The 23,625-nt window shown below is 45.8% G+C and overlaps 2 protein-coding genes across 2 annotated transcripts; one reads left to right on the forward strand and one right to left on the reverse strand.

Annotated features, from left to right (window-relative positions):
• Nucleotides 1-5,120: 5,120 nt before the first annotated feature.
• Nucleotides 5,121-5,630, forward strand: CCR75_002367 (uncharacterized protein; the record flags this gene model as incomplete). Its single annotated transcript, XM_067960464.1, has 1 exon — nucleotides 5,121-5,630. The coding sequence occupies one exon, from the start codon at nucleotides 5,121-5,123 to the stop codon at nucleotides 5,628-5,630; it is 510 nt and encodes a 169-aa protein (XP_067819330.1).
• A 419-nt stretch (nucleotides 5,631-6,049) lies between these two features.
• CCR75_002368 (uncharacterized protein) lies at nucleotides 6,050-8,880 on the reverse strand (the record flags this gene model as incomplete). Its single annotated transcript, XM_067960465.1, has 2 exons — nucleotides 6,050-8,338; nucleotides 8,420-8,880. 2 exons carry the CDS (start codon nucleotides 8,878-8,880, stop codon nucleotides 6,088-6,090), a joined length of 2,712 nt encoding a protein of 903 aa, XP_067819325.1. The 3' UTR covers nucleotides 6,050-6,087.
• Between the last annotated feature and the right edge of the window lie 14,745 nt (nucleotides 8,881-23,625).

Raw genomic sequence — 23,625 nt, forward strand, 5'->3', positions numbered from 1 at the left:
GTCGGCTCCGCCATCAGTACGCGGCTTCTTCCGAGGACGGATTTGACCACCCTTTTCAAGAATCCCCAAAAGATTCTTGTGATCGCAAACCAGATTCTCATGTTGAACCTGAAGTTTCTCATGCCGGTTCCGAATATCCTCGAAACTGCGATGAGCTGACGACAGCTCATCGCGAACAGCATGATATTTCTGTTCGTACTCCAACATGTTGTACGCACTCTTCGAACGGTCTTCCAACCGCTTGATATGGTGAGCCTGCACCATCTGCTCCAACGAGCGACGCTTGCCGCGCTCGTGATCAAGCCCCTCCTCCAAATCATGGAGGAAGTGGTCGATTTTGTCGATCCTCGACATTAGATCCGACATACGGTTCGGATCTAATTTTCCCTCCTCCACCATAACCATTGGTGGTTTCCCACGGTGATCAACGTTTCTTTGTGGAACGTATCCAAAACCACCGTGATGTGAAGGGGCAGCGAACGAGTTATCTTGTTCACTGGCGTGGTTATCCACCTTCACATGATAACTGGGAGCCTCGTTCCCAGCTGGTTGCTGACGTTGAGGGCCTCGTCCGTCAGTATGACGAAACCCATCCGATGGTTCAGAAGTCCCATCGGAAAACACGCGCCCCTCGCGCTTGTAAATCTATTGCAAAACGTCAATCGCATCACGCATCTCAATAGAGATGCGAGCCCTTCCCCAGGGCGAAGAAATGGAATAGACATCCCCTTTTACTCTCTTCGTGTTGTCAACACAACACGGACAGGGATCACCCCACGTGAGGCTTGGAAGCCCAGCCTCACGTGCCAACTGCAATTTATACTTTGCACTGGTTGGAGTTCGTTTCTTCTTCTTCTTTTGACTCTTTTAAAATTTCTAAATTATGTTTATATACGTAATTTCTCTTTCTTTATCAGGTATTTTAATTCGAACATCTACATCAAGAAATAATGAGAACAGCTATTTTAGGTTTCACTCAGGCTCACGCCAAAAGCTTCTTCACGACCCCACGCCCTCCTACTCATTAACGCTTACATGTGCTATCGCGTTAACGGCAAAGTATAAGTAACTTGCTTAAGCGCCATCCATTTTCAGGGCTAGTTCTCACATTTAACCCGATCCGCGTTAAGTTTTTGAAGCCAGGCCTCGCGTCCAATGTCTTTGACATTGCGAATGAACGCGTTTCAGGCTTGCATAAGCGAGACTTTATCTCGCTTATTGTTGCCACTAAACCATCGATGCTTCAAAAAGAATCGAGATAAAAATCTTCCCCAGCGCGAAAGTTCTTCGCGCTGGGATCAAGGCCATGTAGCTTTGTCGCAATAAAAAAAGGATTTTTATTGTGAGGAGTAGTTTCTCCAGACAAGCTATTAAATAGCCGCTCTGGCAAAAGCCACGGCTTCTTTTCAGGGGCAAGATGAGACATTTTACTGTCTTCATTCCCCAGAGTGGTAACCACTGAAGCAGGGGTACCACAAGAACTTTTCTTACGATGGCTTACGCCATCGTCATCACCTTGCACAGAAATAGGTGCAGGTGACCGTACGGGAGACGGAACGGGCGATGAGGGATCATCCTCATCGTCGGATCCAAATAGACTATTAACTCGTCTATCAGAATGAGCCTTCTCATTCGAAGGCTCATAGTCAGCCGCCTGACGTCTATCAGGCGACTGTTCCATTCTCCCGGAGTCGGCCATTTTATCCGACTCGCATTCGTAGTCGACTTCCAAAGAGGGGTCGTACTCACGTGGTGAATCACCACGTGCACTCGCAACATCTAGTGTTGTGCGAGTGGAAGATACTACGGCAGACGTTCCGTCTACCGCAAGAGATAACAGTGCGTCACCCGCGGCTGCACGAACCGCAGCCGAAGGCGCAGCACTATCAAAACCCCGCATGAATTTTTTCTTCATGCGATGGAATTTAAAATTATGGTTCTGACCAATCAACATCATTTTAGAATTAAGTGGTCACATATTGACCATCCATCCAATGAAAGTCAGAGTGATTGTCGTTTAAGGGAGGGGTGATGTAACGGGGTGTATCGTTACATTAAATTAACACGTAATTGCTAATTAATATATTATCTAAAACGTAGATAATATTTGGAGGATGTTACTTTATATAGTAATGTTCAGAATTCTTATCCATAAATAGGTATATACCATTATTTCTATTTATTCCGCAGACTAATCAGCTGTAAACGTAAACAAAGAGAGAGACAGATAAGATTTCAACATGTTTAGTATTAGTTTATAATTAGGTCAGCATTAACAGATAGAAAGAAGAGATACTTAATTATATTAATACAGTTTTCGTTTTACCCTCTTTAAGGTAGTTGTCTTAAAGAGAAGTCTTCCTCTGCACGTACTAGTGTACGTGAAATAACGTAAGGCACCACTCGCAACTGAAGTAGTGCGAAGTAGACTTGTACTGAAGCAGTACAAGTCGTAGTGCCCCGTTACAATATTATTACGCATCTCATAAATACCAATGTAGATAATTAAGGGTTGTGACTTTATCGGTTCCGAAATGTAATTTAGGGTATAACGGGGCACTACGACTTGTACTGCTTCAGTTGCGAGTGGTGCCTTACGTTATTTCACGTACACTAGTACGTGCAGAGGAAGACTTCTCCTTAAGGTAACTAGCTTAAAGAGAGTAAAATGAAAGCTGTATTAATATAATTAAGTATCTCTTCTATCTATCTTGTAAATGCTAACTCAATTATAATATAATACTAAATATGCAATTGAATTCTTATCTTATTTTATCTGTATCTCTCTTTTGTTTATCTCTACAGCTGATTAGTCTGCGGAATAAATAGATATAATGGCCTATACCTATTTATGAATAAGAATTCTGAACATTACTATATAAAGTAATATCCTCCAAATATTATCTACCTTTTAGAAAATATATTAATTAACAACCTTTAAGTGTTAATTTCATGTAACGATACACCCCGTTACATAGGGGGCTCTAAAAGGGGATCTCTTAAGGAATAATTGTTAATTTTGCGATGTAGCGGAATAATGAAAATATTTTATGTTGCCGTTTTTAATCTGTAGTTTTTATTAAGTAAAACAAACAGACGGGGAGGGCTACACCGGTTCTTCTAAAATAGTCAAGTTTAGGTTATTCTTAATTAGAAGAATTTTAAATTACTGAACATGATGTATCAATCAATGGCATTAGAGAAAGATCAATGCAAAACTAATTGATTTATTTAGGGCAGTATCACCGATATAAACGGTTAAGTTTTTTCTTCTAACTGGCTTTCATAAGGCGCGCCATAAATAGGCGCTGTCACCCACAGAATTAACTTACATTGAAGTTATAAGCTTGATAAATGTCAAGTGTCTTGACCATTCTTTTATCAAATAAACTTATTAATTAATTTACTAGTTTAAAGAAAGGTGCCTTCTTCAAAGAAGGACTTGCAGATCCCTAAATCGGGTTGTGCGCATCTGTTTTGTTCCTGATTGCTCAAATATTGTTTATAATGCCTTCGGCGACCATTCCAGCTTTAGTTAATTGATTTAAAGTCATCTGCTGGAGCCTAGCAAGACAAAAAATGGCCTAAGAAACGATACAATGTATATTTGTGAGCCGTTTCCGATAAAAACACTTTGCACTCCAATAAACGCATGCAACAAAAATGCTGCACCTTAACTGGCGAGCCGACTGAATTTCAAAAACGTCTTTCAATAATACTGTCGACTAAGTTGAACGTTTGTACTCAAACCTGTTTGATACACCGACACACAGCAGTTCGCCAGACAATAGATCCTAGACCACCTCTGCGCGTTAGCTCTGTCCTTCGAATGGTAGTACTGCCAGCATTTGGTCTTAAACTTCTCATGCATCGCAATTTAATAAATATGTAATTTCGCTTCGTTTTCTTTCTCAACAAGCAGGCTTCCCATGTGGCCAAACGTTCGGGAGATACGCTTCATTAATCGTCAAATCGACAGGTCTTCTGTCCGTGTTAATTTCAATGCCTTAAACATGCAGCAGTTGGCTTCGACGTCCCGTCACAAACACCATCAATGCTAGCAGATGCTGCATTGCAGCAGATAAAATGGTCGATTCCGCGTAGTAATCTTTATATAAAGCCTCTCGTTCCACGAATCTTAGAGTAGTAGTATCGTAGCACACTTTATGCGAGGTTTTCGTCAGTCAGCGACATACCAGCACCCATTGGGTAATTAAACAATAAACTGTCTCATCCTCTCCAAACGATTCAATAATTTCAGCGTGAAAATTTTCGTGGCATCGAGAAGCAGGTGCATCGCACATTCCCGTTACATTTACAGTACGTATGGAAAACTCTCCGCCTCGATGCGCCATGCTAGATTTGTACGGCGCGCGGCTATCGCGGTTGCACGTAAATAACTTGAAACAGAGAATCGGTCGCTTTTTATATTCCCAATCGGTTTAAGGTGCTGACAATCTCGCCGTGATATTTTTACTGCAGATGTCGCTCTCTAATTGGTCAGCCCGTTTCAGATGGTGGGCGTCACAGACCACGTGGGTCGAGACTATTTTCATGCTCTTACGACACCTTTACATTAGCTCTGAGCGGCATCCGCTGCGTCCTCGACTTCTTAAGGCTGCTCGTTGTGATGCGTCTCTTGATTTAGGTTCAGACTAAAAGCAGACAGCAACGAAGGCGTTTTGCCAAATTATTTAGGGTTAATGTTCCGTGTTTCACCGACACTAGTAGCAGCCGCAATGCTTCTGCAGCCTTACGGTAAGAGCTCTACGCCGCCAGAAGATCGCAGTTTGCAGTGTCAAAATCCAGGCGATTCCTCTTCCGATGCGACTGCAACTCGACAACAGGGCGCGAGTCCATCCAGATCAGCCGTTACCAGCTCGTAATTTAAACATTTCTTCTTTGAACTGGCTCGTTTTGAAAGCGACGTTGATTCCTTCGGAAAAGGCATAGAGTGTACTGGTAAGCTTCAAAAGTGCCCCTTTTGCGCTCTTTTTTTGATTTTTTTTTAACAACATAAATTACGGTAAGCTACCGGCGGAGGCCCAGTGTCATGAAGCCTTGCCATTCTTAAAAAAGCCTCGCGCCGCCAAAGTCCTTTCATACAAACTTCTAGTACAATGTACGCCAGCCCCCGGTATTCTCGACACCACGGCAGTAACAACAGCTACCAGACGCCGTACACATCGTCGCCTACCAAATACAGCCACCCGCCGTACACGTCGTCGCCTACCAAGTACAACACATACAATAGCTACACGTCACCCGAGAAGTCCACGTCGTACCACCAGCGCAATTACACAGATTACTACTCGTCGCCCAGTAGTCCGACGTACTATCATCAGAAGCAAGAGCTTTACAACTCGAGCGCCTCAACGGCGTCGTCGTCGTCGCAAGACGGACCGTTTTACGCCGATGAGCTCGATGAACTCGACGACTATACGATGGGTCTTGCAAGCCCCGATATGACGACAGTCCCGACTGTACCGACGCCGTTAAAACTCAGTTTGTACGAGCACGGGAAGATTCCTTCTGGTCGCGTCATGGTCTCGGCTGGCAACCAAACGATCGAGTTCTTCTCGTCCGTCGTGAATGCACCGCTCTCGCGGTGTATGATCGTACAAGAGTAAGGTAGCGGCTGAGTTTGGCGGGACACACGTTCGAGTCCGTTGGCCTCCCGCTTCTGTACTACTCGTCGCGCTTGCTGCAGGTGTTCCAAGAGATGACCCTTTATTTAAATTACCACCCCCCTCCCCCTTCAAGAGAACCCCGCGGCCACAAAGTGTACCATTATTAAGGCACGCAGGGAATCGTCACTGTATAAGAGAAGAAGAAAAAAGAAGGAGGTTCTTCGTAGTTCAATACCCCCCCCCCTTCACCTCAATTAAAATACCCCGTAAGCGCTGCAGTTTTAGTCCAAGTTGGCCGCTCGCTCCTTATTAGTCCATCGTGTGCTCGTTGCGTAAATCTCTCCAACCTCATTTTTCCGCTGCGTTAGTGTACAATTACCACGAATATAGTACCATGCCATTTTATTCATATTACGACTGTGCCTTTGTTTTTTTCAATGTTTTTTTTCTATTAATTCTACTCAAATGCATAGTTTGGATGAAGGGTTAAATACCGCTGCTGGTTCTTCTCATCTTTGTCATCAAGAGACAATTTCTCGGTGCTTTCCAATACTTTCTTCACGCTATTCTCACCAATCTCGTCATCGTCTTCAAGGTCGACAACCGACAAGATTTTATCATGCACGAGTTTGTCAATCACTGAACAAATCATGTGCTTCTCCCGTATGAGTTCGGCCTCGGACGTAATGTCTTGAGACGATAAATACCACGTCACCAGCTCTCCTTGTAACACACCTCTTTCGTCGTCTTCAATCTCGTCGTCTTTCAAGTCATCCTCGTTCAATGGATTACGACGGGCGACACGAACACGATCACTTTGCTCTTCTTTGTCTCGAATGTATCGTCCAATGGCCTTTTGAATGCGTGCAAAGCGCTCAAAAGTGACCGACGTCACCGTCTTGGATTCCAGCTCGTCAATGTTTCGAGCATCCTCTACCGACTCCCTACAACTCGTTTCATCGTCCTCCTCCTTTTCCTCCTTGTCTTTCAAATCCGGCATTTCAAACGCAATCTCTTGCGTATCAACGTGAATAATCGACTTGCTCAAGAGCCGATACGCTTCGTAAACGTGTGTCACCAACACTTTCTCACTCAAATCCAGTCGTGCCAAAGCTTCCGACAATCGAATCATGGATTCAAGTTGTCGCACGGTAATTCGATACGCAATATTCGATTGTCCATTACTCACGACATCGTTTTCGCGTAAACTTCGATAACACGCAACCATCGTTCGTTTCGTCTCAATGGTAATCACGGGATTCAATGTCCGAGCAAATTTAATATACCGCTTGAGTTCTTCTTCACTATACGCACCCGTACTGGTCGTTTCTACCTGCAAGGCCACGGGCATATGCAAATTAACAATATGTTCGGCAATTTTCGCATCCGTGCTTTCGTCGCCATCGTCCAAGACGACAAAGAACAAATCAAATCGTGACATAATGGGCGCTGAAATATTGACATTATACTTGAGCGTCTTGGTCTTGTCGTATCGACCATGATACGGATTCGCCGCCGCCAAGATACTCGTGCGTGCATTCAAAGTGGCTTGAATACCTGCTTTGGTAATCGAGATGGTCTGTTGCTCCATGGCTTCGTGAATTGCCACTTGATCCATAGGATCCATCTTATCAAACTCATCAATACAACAAATGCCATTATCCGCAAGCATTAAAGCGCCAGCTTCAATACAATAGTCGCCACTATCGGCATCTCTCGTCACGGAGGCGGTTAATCCTGCCGCGGAACTCACTTTTCCAGATGCGTAGATAGCTCGTGGTAAAAATCCGACAATGTATTTAAGAAATTGTGACTTGGCCGTTGACGGGTCACCAACAATACAAATGTTAATATCTCCTCGAAGTTCAATCCCTTCATACGTCGTCTTGTGGACACCACCAAAGAGCATGAGTAGAATGCCTTTACGAATCTCGTCGTGACCATACACTGATGGACAAATGGATTTGGCCATTTTTAAATACCGATCCGGATCCTGTTGCATCGTTCGAATTGACGCCAATTCTTCGTCACTAAAGTCCTCAAGTCCCGCTTCGTCATGCGCGTCTCGATCGACGCTATCGTCCGGGACGTCACTTCGAATGGAAATGCTATTAAAGCGCTGTTCCATCGTTTGAACACTACACGCTAAGAAACACGTCTTGTACGTTAATTCTCGTACACCAAGAGCTTTCAGACCGCGTACACCTTCGCCCTGCATGCCTTGTGTACTGTGTTCTCCCGTCTGTCGTCGTGCTTGTGTATTCGATCGATTCGCCATAGCTGTCTCGCCACCGGCTTTGGCAAATTTAGACACGTCTGGAACAACAATAAACGTGCCTGTAAACACAACACGGTCGCCAGCTTTTGCCTGTTCGACGTTTTCATGGCGTAAGATCACATCAATCGACCGCGGCATGCTTCCCGCTGGAATCTCGTCACTATTTTCCTGCACTTTAACCCGTTGCCAGTCGACAAAGACAGATTTACTCGTATTGAGTTCCCATGCAAAAGTATTGGCACAGTACGGATTGTGGCACTTGAGAGGCTCCGAGTATCGGAATTGCTGCTCCACGCCCGTGGTATCGCCGCCACAATCAACACACGTAAACGCACCAAAGAGCAGCTCTGGACGCACGTCGGATGTCCGTGTTACCGTGCCTGAGAACGACAATAACTCGCCAATGCTCTTGGTTCGAAGATCCCGAATACTAGACAAAGAAGGACGAGGCAATATTTTTTTCTTAGTCCAATACTATTGTCAATTGCCTCTTTACATTTTTTTTTCGTACTGCGACACGTGCTGGAAATTGTAAAAATTAACAAAAAACTCGCGCTGCGTCTTGTTGGCGTCCTCATTAATTGTATACGCGGCGTCCTCGTGGCGAATAAACTCAAAGACACTCCGTCGTAAGTACGGTTCCCATCGATAGTATTGCGCCTGAAGAGCCTGGGCCAAGTCAGGATCGAACTCAAGGACATGAGAAAAGTCGACAAAGAGAGACGATGTTTCTGTGTGGCGCATCACCTCGGCCTGGTGACTGTAATTAATCTTGGCGGGACGTATACCTTCGTCAGTCTCATCCTGTTGTCCGTAGCTACATAGAAACTGAAGAAATCGAGCGTTCACAGCCTCAGCCGTTGCGTCGATTAATAGCTCTACGGGTGCGGCACTTGGGTTGAGCGCGGGAGCTCCGCCACGAGCTCGTTTCGTACCCACGCTTGCTCCATTGGAGCTGCTTGTTGTAGCCATAAAGTCTGTAAATTGGATACTGCAACATAGCTAAAGCGTGAGTTTCTCATAGAAGTTGCTATTCGAGCAACTTGTGCAAGAAGAGGAATGTTGACTTGGAATATTGGAATAATGAAAATGTTTTATGTTGTCATTTTTAATCTGTCAGTTTGGGGCAATACCAAAAGGTGTGTGGCTATTCCGGTTCCCAATTGATAATATTGAAAACCAAATGATGACTAGAATATATATGGGAATTGCTATATTCACACACTTTATCCTTAAATTCACACCTTTATTATTTGTGCGACGGAGGTGGAGTTTCGGCTTATAAGGAAATAAGGGTGCTGCGAGCAGCCAGGGCACTATTAACGAACCCGTCAATTTGCGAAGGTAAGAAAAGCAACAAACTATTGCCGCGATGCTCGTTCCCGTCTTCAGGAAATCATGAATTTCTCCATTTCCGACAAACTTTAACATGAAATCTCAATTAAGCAGGTATGAACCGAAATTTGAAGACATTGTTCAGCTCTTGGAGATTGGCATCGTTAAAGAGCGTCGTCATCAATTGATGCATACTCATGGAAGGGGTACTGTGTAGGCGGGCACGTCGTAATGCGCGCGTAATGCCACGCTCTACTAAGACACACACCCCAAAATAGCGAGGAAGCGGTTTAACCTGCTTCTCTTGCGTGCAGTGAGGTAGTTATCGTGGGCGCGTTAGCGACCTCACCCAACACACTAAGTACTGCGATAAAGAGTCGTCACCGGAGCGGCAATCCAGCTCCTCGTGCGCACTTATCAAGTAGGAAGTAGTTTTCAGACTGATTTATATTTAATCGTATTTAATATAAATGCCTATTTTTACCAATTAAAATGTCATCTGTATAGATAACACTTAATATGTATTGCGAGCGTATCTTTCTAGAAACCTCGCGTAACGGATGACGCTGGGCGTCATCCCTTCTAATGTGGATGCACCCATGTGCATCACATACACAAGGGTTGGTAAGAAATGTGCACCACACCCGAGTGTTGGGTCTAATTACTATTATTTAGTAATTGACCATCCCCTTAAGTACACAAAATGTACTTAACGGGGACTGTGTAACATTCGGGCGACTTTAGCCTGGTCCACCATCCCCCTATAAGAACAAAATTACATTTTTAAATTCGACAAAGAGGAGAGAGGAACTGCGAGCAGGTTTACGCGCCGCTAGTTCACTCAATCAATCTAGCGCACGTGTTTTTGTAGACGGCGCCAAAGATGCCACCTAAAAGGGGCCACGTTGGTGGGTCGTCTGCGAAGACGCCCACTCAGCCTCACACTAAGCGCCGCGTTAATTCGCCGGCCGCGTCCAATGCCTTAGTCGAAACGCCGACAGCTACTGCTGCTGCGCGTTAACAGGGCTAAAGGATCCATCCCACCTTTACAGTGAGGATGTTGATCCGTCGCTCATTGTCGACTACAATGAGTCGTTACTGTTGCCGTCACCTCATAGAAGTGATACGGACAACGAGCTCATGAGGAAGGATGATGGCGCATTATTGCCCATCCAAACTTTTTTCATGGCTCACAACATGGAGACAGCAGCATTTACGAATGATGACTCGTCGTCTGCGCTGGAAAGGGCAGCGACAGGTAATGAGAGCGCTGTCCAAAAAGGCGCAGACGCTTTTCCGTTGGGTATAACCACAACGCCATATGCTCAGACCATAATCCATAATGGCTCTGACATAGAGGATTCGGAGCCTAAAGCTCCGCCGACGACACGTGAACGTGCTCAGTTGGTGTCACAAGCCAGTCGTTTCGAACGTGGCTGGCATTCCAAAGATGCCCCCTCCATCTAAATGGCCTCGTTTAAGCGGGCCAAGAGCGTCGCTCCTAGAGCGCGCTCTTGTAGACGCACGTAATAATTATGGCGTCTTTAAATCATGGAGGGCTCAGGGAAAATCGCTTTGGCGTATTTTTCCGATCTTGGTCGTGTTGCGTTTAAATGAAACGCTCGACCAATAAGAGGCGTATTTTTTTGCGCTGTATATATCCGCATTCCGATGCGATGAAACAGAGCGAATTAATTTCGCCCGCTTATGTGTGAAAGAAATAATGGGCGGTACTGTACCCCCTGTTTCTTCTCACAACGCTGCTTCTGCTAGTCCATTTGAGACTAGCGAAGAGGCCTCAGCTGGTGCTCCTTTTCATAGGCAGCCACCAAGCCGGGCACATCAATACTTATGGTATCGATCGGTTTCCAAGAGTCAAAATTCTTCAGGTAACCTTTCCATTGGATGAGGATCTGATACCCTTGCCTCACGGAGCGGTGGGTAAGCAACCTTCCAACAAGGAAGCGTTGATTCTCACCCACATCCATCAGTGCAGGTGGTGCCCGATCGGAGTGGCGATCTCGCCCACCTACTCGCGGCTGCCTTACCTTCGTCCGTTCAGTCATATGCGTTAAGCGCTGCTGAACGACGTATTGCGGATCTCGAGGGTCAAGTCTGTCGACTGACTTCGGATCTCGTTGATGTCCGAACGAAGGCTCGTCAGGGTTATGAACGCCCGAAGACTCGCATTGCAATTTTAGGTAGGGTAGAATTGCTAATAGTACTTTTTCACCCACTCTAAAGCGTTCATTATTTTTGCGACCATTTCGGTCCGCATATTATTTTTGCTTGTCCTGTGCGCTTGCCATTGCGCCACGGACTTTACGTGTGATGGCTAATCGCTCATCCACAAAGCGTTGAGTCTCGCTCACGCTTTTAGCATCAAACTCGCCTATGATACCGCCAAGAGGTTGGTCATAAGGCGTCGTTTTATTGACCACAGCGAAACTGGCAGGGTCACTAGGGCAAGTTTCAGTCGTTGAGATGATACCCTCCTGGGTCATCGTCATATTGACGAAACGATGTCCCTCTTTCGCACCGAGCATAGTGAGGGGCCCTCCCCCACTATGACTCGAGCTGCGCACAAACGAGACTGGCGTCCGAGGATGGCGCGTCCATTAATATAAAACGGTGTCCAACCCGTACTGACGTGGACACTGTTATTTATAGCGAACTCCACAAAGGCAATTGCTTGCTCCACTCTTTGGGAGCTGCTATAGTGCGCAAGACATCCGCCACGACCCGATCGGCACGTTCTGTTTGGCCATCGGTCTGGGGATGATCTGCGGTCGACATGTGGAGCTTGCTACCTAGCAGCTCGAACACATGTCGCCAAAAACCAGACGTAAAACGTGGATCCCGGTCCTATACTATGGACTCGGGCATCCCGTGTAGTCCGTAAACATGATCCAGGAACAAGAGAGCTGCCTCCTTGCCTGTGATCGATGTTTTACATGGTGCTAAATGCACCATCTTGCTCAGTCTGTCTACAAAGACGACTAGGGCTGTCCGACACTTATAATCGGGCGGCATGCCAAACATGAAGTCTAGACTTACTGACTTTCAACAGTTGGTTAGAAGTTAGCAGCTTCAGTGGCGCACTGCTGGACGGTGCAGGCTTAATGCGCTGACACTTTTCGCAAGAGCAAAAATAGTTGGCCACCCATCTATATAGATGTGGCCACCAAAATTCCTCTGACACTCGTAAGTATATCTTTTCACGGCCCAGATGCCCACTAGATGGCGCACCATGGAGATCGTTTAGGATCATCAGCTTCAGATCTGTGTCATGAGGCACATAGATTCTCTACGGATTACAAGGTGATAGCTGATGCCATAACAGGCCATCGCTGTAGCTAAAGCGATTTAGCTTAGCTTTCAGGTGCGACGGAAGGAAAACCTTTCGTCCACCGAAGTGATCCAACAGCAGGCGACAGTGGTCGTCCTGACTGTAGCTCTCTTTTATCTCAGAGGCCAATGAGCTCGTCACGTGGTATGCCTTCATGGCTGCCAACGTCGACGGCTGAAANATCATCTCTTGTTATAGGTCTTGCAGCATAACAGCAATAAGAATTCAGAGCTCATCGACATAGTCCCTTAGTCCTTATCCCTTGACGAGCAGATAGGTATCGCGATCGAATGCGAAAAGCCTGATTAGGCGGTGCAAAAATGTGAGACAATTGCTGTTTCAACGAAGGCCACATCGTTACCTACCGCTCAAAAATCAATACGGCAAAAGCTGTAATAGCTCTTTAGCTTCAGTGACCGAGTATTGTTTGATGCTAAGAGCATCCGCCAATCACTGCTAGACGCGCCAATGGCGGTGAGCAATGAGTCGCAATACATAGTTGAAATTTATATAAAAGTCAGTTAAAATAAGATATCAATCCTTAGATACTTAGTTATATTAACGTAGTACCACCTTTTCCTATACTACGCGTTCGTTAGTATTGATTATCGTTTGCTCAGAATTCTTAGCAGCTCAAAATCCATTCTCCTCACGTTGTACAAGTCAAGAATTTGGAGGCTCTTTTACCTTTAGTATTATCAGTATAGGTTGGCTTGTACTGAGGCAGGAATAGCGAAGTGTGACCCGTTACACCTTGTACCACGGACTAAGTATCAAACATGACCATGTTTGATGAAGATAAGAGGAGCTTTCATGCTACGCGCGTGAGGTTCACTACCTTGAATGGAAGGCCGTTGAGCTGATGAATTCAACTGTAGGTACGACAGCCGTTAGCACAATGTTGTATGCCCGATACAGAAGGAATATCAACATGCGGCTATCGCTAGTTCACTCAACAGGAACACAACGCGACTCATAAAAAATATATCTTGCTTTACAGGCGATACATCGACTGGAACAGGCCAGTCGGTGATCGCCTTGATATTTTCAGGGTCAAGGCGTACACCGTGTTTACCTACGCTGCACCTAAGAAGTGGAAAATCTAGCTTGCAGTGAATGTACACTTTTTGAGGTTTGCATACACATGTGCTTACGCATACGTGTAAGAACCTTTATGACGTGAGTACGATGTACTTTAACGTCCGACTTCCGTTCATGGCTCTGCTATGAGCGAATATGTCATAAAAATAACTCGGTGCAAAACCTCGCACCGATGTCAACAGATTTATTACAAATCTGTTGACTGTTGCATGAAATTACTAAGCCCCTGTGGCATTACTAGCCACTCCCATAGCATTCCGAATGGGGCTCTTACTGCCGTAATCGGAACATCCTATTCACGCATGAAGATCTGATATAAGTTATCCATCAGATACATTGATCGAACGATCGTACTCTTTGACATACTCTTTGACATACCGTCAATGATTACACTTTCTTCTTGAGCAACAAGTCTCTACGATCGACTCTCCAGTCGATTTATGATTTCGCACTGTTTCTTAATGACAGGCTTCAAATTACTTTCTTGGTTGCTGCATTCTAAGCAAGGATTCTTGTTTCGTTCCAACCGACTTATTTGAGTGGTCGAACTTCGACGCAATGATGGACATTCGACGCTACATGTGCTTGTGCACAGCGGTCGGATTCTAACACCGCAGTGTGATTGGTCTCGTGTAGTCGTACTAACAATCGTACCGCAAATGAGTACTCACTCGTAGGACATTTATATGCTTGTAGACAATCCAAGGCGTTCATCAGATGACCATCAGATAAAAGAAAGACATGCATTGTAACAATTCGATGCGGCCTACCTCGTACTTTCAAGCCATGGTAATCTAAGGATGACACCAAATTTGTCATCCATATCCAGTACCATGAAATTATTTACCGTACTGTGTACCCATTTGACGTGTATTGAATACCTACTATACGTTTCGTGACTGTTACAAATGCGCCTGTTCCTAGGCGCACTCTAATCCTTGTTAGAGGTATATCGCGCTCACGAACTTGCTCATGCCATTTTTTAGCGATTGGCGTTGAATCATCTGACGCCCACAATCGAAGAGGGACTTTAGCCGCAACTTAGTTGCCAAGTTGCTTTGCAATGTGATAAGGTTAACCTCATCACCTTAGGCAGTCACACACAATGTTTGTACGTAAGGAGCAGCTTTCGTAAAAAAATTCAAATTCTCTTGACGTTTCTGGATCAGTAGGGCGCTCTGCACCTACTGACTCCGCGAGATTGACATTGCAAATAGCGTCAGGATTGATTGACGCTCCGACAGTCAAAGTCAACTTTCTGCTATCTCTACTGTCAGGCATGGCAAAGGATTGGGCTTTTGGGAAACTAGTTGTGAATTAATTTTCATTTCCACTTCAGACGCCATCCAGTGTGACTTGTGACTGGCATTCGAGCCTCAACAAGACGAGGCTCGCTTGCGTGCAAACTTTTTCACCCTTCGACAGGTCAAGCCGTCGATGCGTGATTCCGTTCAGAAGGCACGACAACTTGCTTCGAGTATTATCACGCAGCAGATCGACATGGCTTCGCAAGTCCATGTCTTCGTCTTCGGTATGCAGCAGGGCATGACTTCACGCGTGCTGAACTGAAGACCCTCGAAGAAACGTTTGCCCTCGCGCTTCTTGAGGATTACGTTGTCGCGTCGTCAATTTCAGGCAGCATCGCTACCTCCCCATATACCTGGTCCAGCACCGATGGAGCTTGATGCAATCGAGATCTTTCGTGATCGCGGCAACCCTTTACGCCGCAACATTTACAGTCAAATTGCGACGAAGTGTTTTCGATGCGGCAAGACGGGTCATCGTTCGGCCGTTCGCCGCGCGCTCGCGCCGGTGACTATAAACACAGCCGTCTCACGGGGAGATGCTGTGTCGTCGGTAGCCCCGCCAAGAAAACGAGCAACCCAGTAGGAGTGGGGCGCCATACTGGCAAAATGGAGCCCCGGGTACCCCGGTGGCAGCTCGTGCTCCTAGCTCCAAAGTGACTCATACTCAAATCAATGTCACCACCGTGTGCGAGAGTCAAATCTGATCATCATCAGTCTCTTCGTTGCTGGAGTGAATCGACCACTACGAGCGTTGTTGGACTCTAGAGCATCGAATAACTTCTTTCGAACCTCCTATTCGACCGTTTTTCCGTCTACCATCACGGTTCGAGAAAGTCCGGGTGTTATCATTGTCAAGCTTGGAGATGGTTAACCACAACGTGTTCCGCGCAGAACGTTTTTTTGCCATAAATTTTTGATGGTTTTGCAAGCAACGATAGGTTTTGACTTACGAGATGTCTACGCATTCGTTTGCAGTTTTGAGATACCTTGACTATCAATGTATCGGCCGCAGATCGATTGGCTATCTCGGTCCGTCAAGCGCCGAAGTGGATAGGACGTGAGTGAAGCATTCACTCACCTTCTCGTTGCAACGTCCGATTGGTCTCACATTAGGGTCGTAAGCGAACTTGCCGCGGCTAGAAGTCAGAGGAGGGAGAGAGCGATGGCCCTCTGTGCGCGGTATGTTCGGTCACGCTGATGGAACCAAAGAACGAGGCGGTAGAACAGGGGTTCCCGAATACAACTACATCGTTGTCCCAATTCATAACGAGCCGGTCGAACAGAGGTCCCGCATTAAACTACATCGGCTGAGCAGAGGATCCGATTCACGACGAGGCGGTCGAAAAGAGGTTTTCACAAACAATTACAACGGCTGAGCAGAGGATCCCGATAAATTTTGTGGCGGTTGAGCTGAGGTCCCCGCATGCTACTACATCATCTAAGCAGCGGCTTCCGATAACTATCGAGGCGGTCAAAAGACAAGCTCCTGCTTTCCATTGACTATACTGGGGGACCTGTAGGTCCGCCTGAGACGACGTGGCGGATACTGCACTCCCACGTCTAGAGGGGGGGGGGGTACATTATATCCCTTCGATAGCGAGGTGTCAAAACGAGCAGGGGCTCGAGACGCAAAAATTCACGCAAAAACGAAGCACGCCGATCTTCGAGATGACAATTGTATCGTTAATTTACTGTTAAAGACGATTTCGTAGTGATGGAATCCGTTTGCGCGCTTGAAAATGTGGAGAGGCCTCCACATCGCGGCCGCTACATTGCGGTAGCGAGCCCTCCGTTCAAGGCTATAGAAATCACATCTCTTTCAAACTAATCGTGGAAATACTTCCTTCACGACCACAAGGCCGGCGATATCGAGCAAGTGTGCGTTATTTATTCACATCCGCACTGAGGATCAGCTCAGTGCTACGAAGGTGAGCCTTCGATATTCAAAGCGGGTGTTTTAAGTGTGGCGTACTTAGAAATGTGCCTTCTGTGCTCCCGAGATTCCAGAATTCGGTAGCTATTTAAGCAACAAAGGTGTCCGCCCTGATTCTGAGAACGTCTTATCGATATGTGGCCGACACCCATGAACCAGACTGAATTACGACAATGGCTCGGCCTGGCGAATTACCTGCACGAAAATACAAACACATTTGCTGAGCTAATTCAGCCAAAGTCGACATTGCTCAAGAACGACGCCGTCTGGTTGTGGAACGAAGAAAACAAGCGGCCTTTAACTCCGAGAAGAAGAGCTTGTCTGAAGCAAGGTATTGATGATTATTATTTCCCTGATGACACAAAGCTTTTTCGTGTCGTTTGCGACGCGAGTAATTTTGTGATAGGATGTGCTCTCATGTAATTCGATGCCGAGGGTCGTGAGCTTCCAGTCACGACAGATGAAACCTGCTGCGAAGAATGATTCCGTCCATGATAAGGGCTTTTGTGTAGGCGTGCACGTGGTAATGCGGCCACGCTCTACTTAGACACACACCCTAGCACAGCGAGGAAGCGGTTAAATTTGCTTCTCTTGCGTGCAGTGAGGTAGTTGTGGTGGGCGCGTTAGCGACCTCACCCAACGCACTAAGTACTTTGGTTAAGTGTCGTCACGGGAGCGGTAATCCGGCTCCTCGTGCGCACTTATCAAGTAGGAAGTAGTTTTCAGACTGATTTATTTTTAATCTTATTAAATGTAAATACCTATTTTTACCAATTAAAATGTCATCTCTATAGATACCGCTTAATATGTATTGCGAGCGTATCTTTCTGGATACCTCGCTTAACGGATGACGCTAGCCGTCATCACGGATGACGCTGGGCGTCATCTCTCCTAATGTGAATGCACCCATGTGCATCACATACACAAGGGTTGGTCACAAATGTGCACCACATCCGAGTGCTGGGTCTAATTACTATTTTTTAGTAATTGACCATCCCCTTAAGTACACCAAGTGTACTTAACGGGGACTGTGTAACATTAGGGCAACTTTAGCCCGTTACAGGTTTGCAGTGCATGAAGCTAAAAGACAGTGCCACGCACCAACGTTGCAGAATTGGAATTTGGCAAAACTAATTGCGCAATATCTGAGTAGCACGAGAGGGCTTAAGTTGCATATATGCATCGACAACAAGCCCATGATACAGGTTCGCATCAAGTGTTACAGATGCTGATTACGCTGTGATCGCAAAGAACGAAACTCAGTCAAAGCTAACAGTAGCTCCATTTATTAAAATGACAGCAGCTGGTATTGCAAGAAGCAATTTGCAGTTGCGGTTTCGACAGCGGAAGCGGGAATTTCTGCTGCAGCTGGTGGTGGTCAAGAATTGCTCGGACTGAAGAAATTATTCATTGAGCTCGAGTTACAAGTCCATAATCCAATTTCACTTGCTATAGATAATCAAGCAGCAATTAATCAGATCGACAACGAAGCAAGCTCCGCCAGCGCAAAGCATGTTGATGTTGAGCTCAAACTTTTACGTAATTGCAGTGCGAAGGCGATCATCAAACCAAGTTTTGTGAAGTCAAGATATGCTTGCTGACCTGCTATCTAAGGCATTTCCAGCTCCTAGTGTACTTGAGCATCGCGCCAAGGCAGGTCTCCTGTGATTGATTTTTTATTGGTCATGACTCTCCCATGAGTCACGAAGGAGTGTTGGAAATGTTTTGGTTCGCATCGTGTGTCATTCAGACTCCTTAGAGCAGTCGTGCCAATCCAGTTGACACTTTCCGTCACGATACTTCAGCATGGACTTAGCGTGATACAGCTAAAGTTGTGGTCAATCAATACCTATACTTTACTCTTCAAAGTTCCCTGTTTGACTTCCTCGCGGATATAAAATTCAGCAACACTACTCTGATGTAGATGATTAGGGTGTGAGGCAGGGATATATAGCATCTCGTAGGGAAATATATCCGCATGTTGCCCTAAAGGTGCAGGTCATGCCACTAAAGAGGCATCAACCCTTAAGGTACTTATTGTGGGACGCTCATCGCTTGAGTGATGAGCAAAGGGATTGAGAATTTCCAATCCTTTTACGAGCACGGGGAGCGCTCGTTCTCTGATGTACCCTCTGCTGAGGAGGATCGGTCTCGTCGTACGGGTCGAACGAGACTCGGGTAACCATCTTCAGTATGGAAAAAGGTTCCTAACTATCATGCGACGGTGAATACCCTCGCCAACGAACGAGACAACTCGATCGAACTCCTTTTTTATCCCACGGTGGTTCGAGAAGCTTTCAACAAGAAAACGCTTTCTACCACTCAAATCTCTCAATAGGTGTGGAGGGGGAGAAAAAATCGGGATCGCCTCGTTCGACGAACTGGAATCAACATCATGATTTGGATCATACCCTTTATTATTAAAGGGACGACATTGATCCCGAGCGATCCCGTCATCGCAAATAAGCGGTGACGGTCGATAACGTTTCTTGTGACCGTTTGAGAAATTGTGCGCAAGTTGCATCTGATCAACTGGCGAACGAAGGACACATCAGTCCTTTAAAAACGAGCTGGTGACAGCTCGTCAGATGATCTATTCCTTAAAAAGGAAAGAGTGGATCGTCTGATTCATGAGAACCAGACTCTGTCCCGTGACAGTCATGCTTTAGTTCGGGACCGTCGGCTTTGGCAGACGCCTTATACTGTTCCGGGGTGATTAGGAATCAGAAAAAGCATCGTATTGATGGTACAGGCGAAAACGCCTGACATAACCGTAGGTGCGTACGCATCCTACGAGGCAGCTCGATGTGTACGCATTGCCTTGGCGGTGCATTTACACAAATCGGGCCGATATACTTGGGCAGTAAATTATCACTGCATCTATTCGTCACAACATGTTTTAGTAGGTTAACCATGGAGAGTAGGACTCGATAGTTTACACTGAATTCGAGTTTGTTTCTCCTTCCATTTTTTGTCAGAGTTCCGTTTCTGTCGGTCCACCGCATCAGCGATGGAATCCTGTACATAACGGACCACTGCTTCTCTAGCCAACAGGGAATCACCTACTGATTCTTTTTTTGTTTTCAGTGGGACCGTCTCGCGTTGCAGAGCCATCAAACCTTTCGGTATTGGGAGCATTATCGTTCTCATTGAAAATATTGCTACGATGCTGTGTCTTTCAACATTGTTAGTAAAGTCAGCAATAGCCTTATCGCTAAACTAAGTTCGTCCACTTCAATGTTGATTAAATCAACATTGGCATCCTTCGCATTGACCTTACGGTCAATGCGTGATGAGCAAGAGCTAGATTGTTCATTGCTCGAGCGAGTCCTTCCCCCTCTTAAGTAAGAGTTACTCTCAAAAAAGGTTGTTAAACATGGATGGGTAAGCCGTTCATGAAAATCGGTGTAGGCTTTGTAGAAGCTTGCACTGAATTGTTGATGGCAAATTCTACCGTCGACAAGAACTCGCTCCAAAAAGTAAAAGGGTGGACGTATCCGCAAAGTATTTCTTCGAGGATACGAATTGTTTCGCACGTTCTCTCTGACCATCTGTTTCAGGAGGGTCAGAAGTTGACATGTTTTCAGCTGTGTTCCAAGAAATTCTGACACAGATTGCCAAAACTCCGCCGTGAATCTGGGGTCTCGATGTGAGACCAGTTCACAAAGAAACCCTTGGAGTTGAAATATCGTGTCAATAAAGTCACGATCACAGCCTTTGGCTGTGATCGACTTCGGGACTGCAGCAAGATAGACTATCCTTGTTGAAACGATCAACAAGTACAGTAATACCATCATTCTTCTGATCGTTTTCGGGAAATCCGAAGGCGATGTCCATAGATACGGACTGCCAACACTCTGCCGTAACATGTAGAGGTTTTAAAGAGAGACGGCATTAGGCACTGGTCTTCACACGTTGACAAACTTTGCAAGCACGCATGTACTTGCGAACGAACTAATACTGGCGTGGCCAGAAGAATTCTGACTTGTCGAGAGATAAGTCTTCTCACTTCCACGATGCCCACTAATTGGTGCATCGTGACACTCATACTTGATGCGTACACGCAAATCATGATGAGTGGGGATGACACGCGAGGTATGTCGCTAGGATTGGCTGTCTAATACAGTAAACCATTGCGTGTTGTGTATCGATCCGTTGAGGATCCATAGGATTTCTTCAATCCTTTCAAGGATTGTTGTGGTGGATTTTAAGGTAATCAATCATCCTTTGGAAGGCTTATCTTTTTGATAAGCTCTTATAACGTCGTTAAGTAATATTGACGACGAAACACTTATTGTTGCAACAAAAGCCTTACGCTCACTGCTGATTGTTGCAACAGTGGCCTTATGCTTACTGTTGATTTGCGCAGTCGATCCAAAATCGGGCCGGAGGGAAGGGCATTAGCGACGACATTAAGTCGTCCTGGCTTATACTCCACGGAGAAGTTATGCCCCGCAAAGAAAGACAGCCTTCTCGCCATACGTTGCGAAATGTGTGGGCCGTTTACGGCCGTGCGTGAAAACGCATGGTCGGTGTAAACAATGAACGGTCTATCTCCCAAGAGATCGGCCCTAAACTTAGCCAGTACATATTTCATGGCAAGGAATTCCTTGTCATTCACTAGGTAATTGCACTTAGTTGGGTAAAAGCTGACGCGACTGATAGCAAGCGTCGCCCACTGCATCATCAATGTCATATTGCATTAACGCACAGCCGATTGCAAAATCGCTGGCGTTACAGACCACATGAAATGGTCCGTCTTGGTTCGCAGTCGCCAGGAGTGGCAATTGCGTTACGCTTTGCTGAATACCCCATAATGAACACTGACAATCACCGTTCAATGACCACTTTACATTTTTCATTAACAAAGAAGAAAAATGTACTGTCATTTCGGTATAATTGAGGAAGTACTCGAGTAAGTACGCCGCTAAGCCGAGGAAACCTTCGAAGTCCCTTTGCATCGACTGGCACTGGCCAGCCGGTGGTCGCCTTAATCATTTCCGGATCGTGCTAACTGCTCTGAACGGGATATTCTATTCACGGATGAGGATCTGATAGAATCCATCTATCACATTTATTGACGAAACGATAGTACTGTTCGACACACCATCAATGATTACGTGTTTTCGTGATATCGGCGTTTGAGCGAATATCATTAGCAGCGTTCAATTTTCTTAACGCATGTACAATCCGCCACCCTCCTGCTGCTAATCACACACATAAGGTTGGAGAGCTATGTGGGGAGGTTGACTTCCTTACATGCCCGCTGCCAAGCGATCGGCAAAGAATTTGTCGATCGCTAAAATTTGTTCACGAGGCAATGACCATTGCTTCATGACACAGTATTTTGAATCTGGAATCAGGTCGATTTTGTGTCAAGGGCATTTATTCTTAGGCAACTCGCACGGTACGGACTTATAGAATATATCCTTTGTCCTCAAAGACTCCTAGGATTGGGAAGTTAAACGTTCCATCCAAGTCTTCTCATCGAGGACACTTTCATTCATCGATGCGATGCTGAGATCCCGTTCGTTCTCAGGACGTAATATTGCCGACCGAATATCGGCCACGTACTCGTCATCTGGGACAAGTACGCACATCTGCTTGAATTTACCACTACGCAGCGTTGTAAATTGAGATATCTCCTTGCGTTAAGTTTGGAGGCGCTATTCATCTAGGAGAGGTTCATAGGTTCCGGACCTCTATTTTCTTGTCTTCTGCTTGGACAATAAGCATCTGAGTGGATAGAAGCCTATTATCCTCCTTTTAACTCAGATCGCTTGATCAAGCGTCTCTAATTCGATCCGGAACAGATAAGTCTTGACAGGACCTTCTAATAATCGCAGTTATCTGTGTTTGCTCATGTATTAAATGACCCGCGATGCAACTTGCAAGATGTCGGGTGGTTTAGGCATAAGCGTGAAGATCACGCTTGTCATACCAAAAATCCAGGAGCTGCTCGAGCCCTGAGTTCGGCACGTGGCAGCTCAAAGGTTTGCTTAAGGCGAGTCTTGAAGACCTCGTACAACCCAAAGACAAATGGGTCGTGAAGCTTAAGCGTAGGGTCCAAGATTTGGCACGCCCTACCTAGTTGGACATACCAAACTTTACTTTGTCAGATCTCCATCGATGCAGCGAGCCTCTATGGCATCGTCTAATTCGACTACTCATTTAAAAAAGGAGTTGCCTTCAACTGGCTTTAATTATTAGATGCCAATCTATCAGCTTTCGGCATCTACTTGCTGCTACCGGGCCGACGCATCGCGTCAACCCGAAAGCTTATAGATTGATATCTATAAATTAAAGCCAAATGAAGGCAACTCCTTTTTAAGATGAGTAGTCGAATTAGACGATAGCAGCATGTAGATGCTGCTGTCTAACAAATTTAACTGTTGAGCAACCTTTTCCTTATTACCGGTGCGTGTTGTGAGCCTTGCTGGTGAAGCAAGTTTGCCTTATCCTGGGCCACGTCGAATTCATGTTGTGTGAACTTGGCAATAGGCGCATGTTGCTCGTCTTTCTGAAAAGCGAGCAATATTGTGCGTACGGGCCGGTCCACGGATGGCCGAACTCATACATTGGACCGTTTTCCATTCGAGATCACCCAAGTAAGTGAATTTCTCACGCGTTACGTGGTTCAGTACAAGTCCACTTCGCACTGCCTCAGTGCGAGTGGTGCCTCACGTCACTTC

This window comes from Bremia lactucae, linkage group LG15 (genome assembly GCF_004359215.1).
Source record: "Bremia lactucae strain SF5 linkage group LG15, whole genome shotgun sequence".
NCBI classification, from domain to species: Eukaryota; Oomycota; class Peronosporomycetes; order Peronosporales; family Peronosporaceae; genus Bremia; species Bremia lactucae.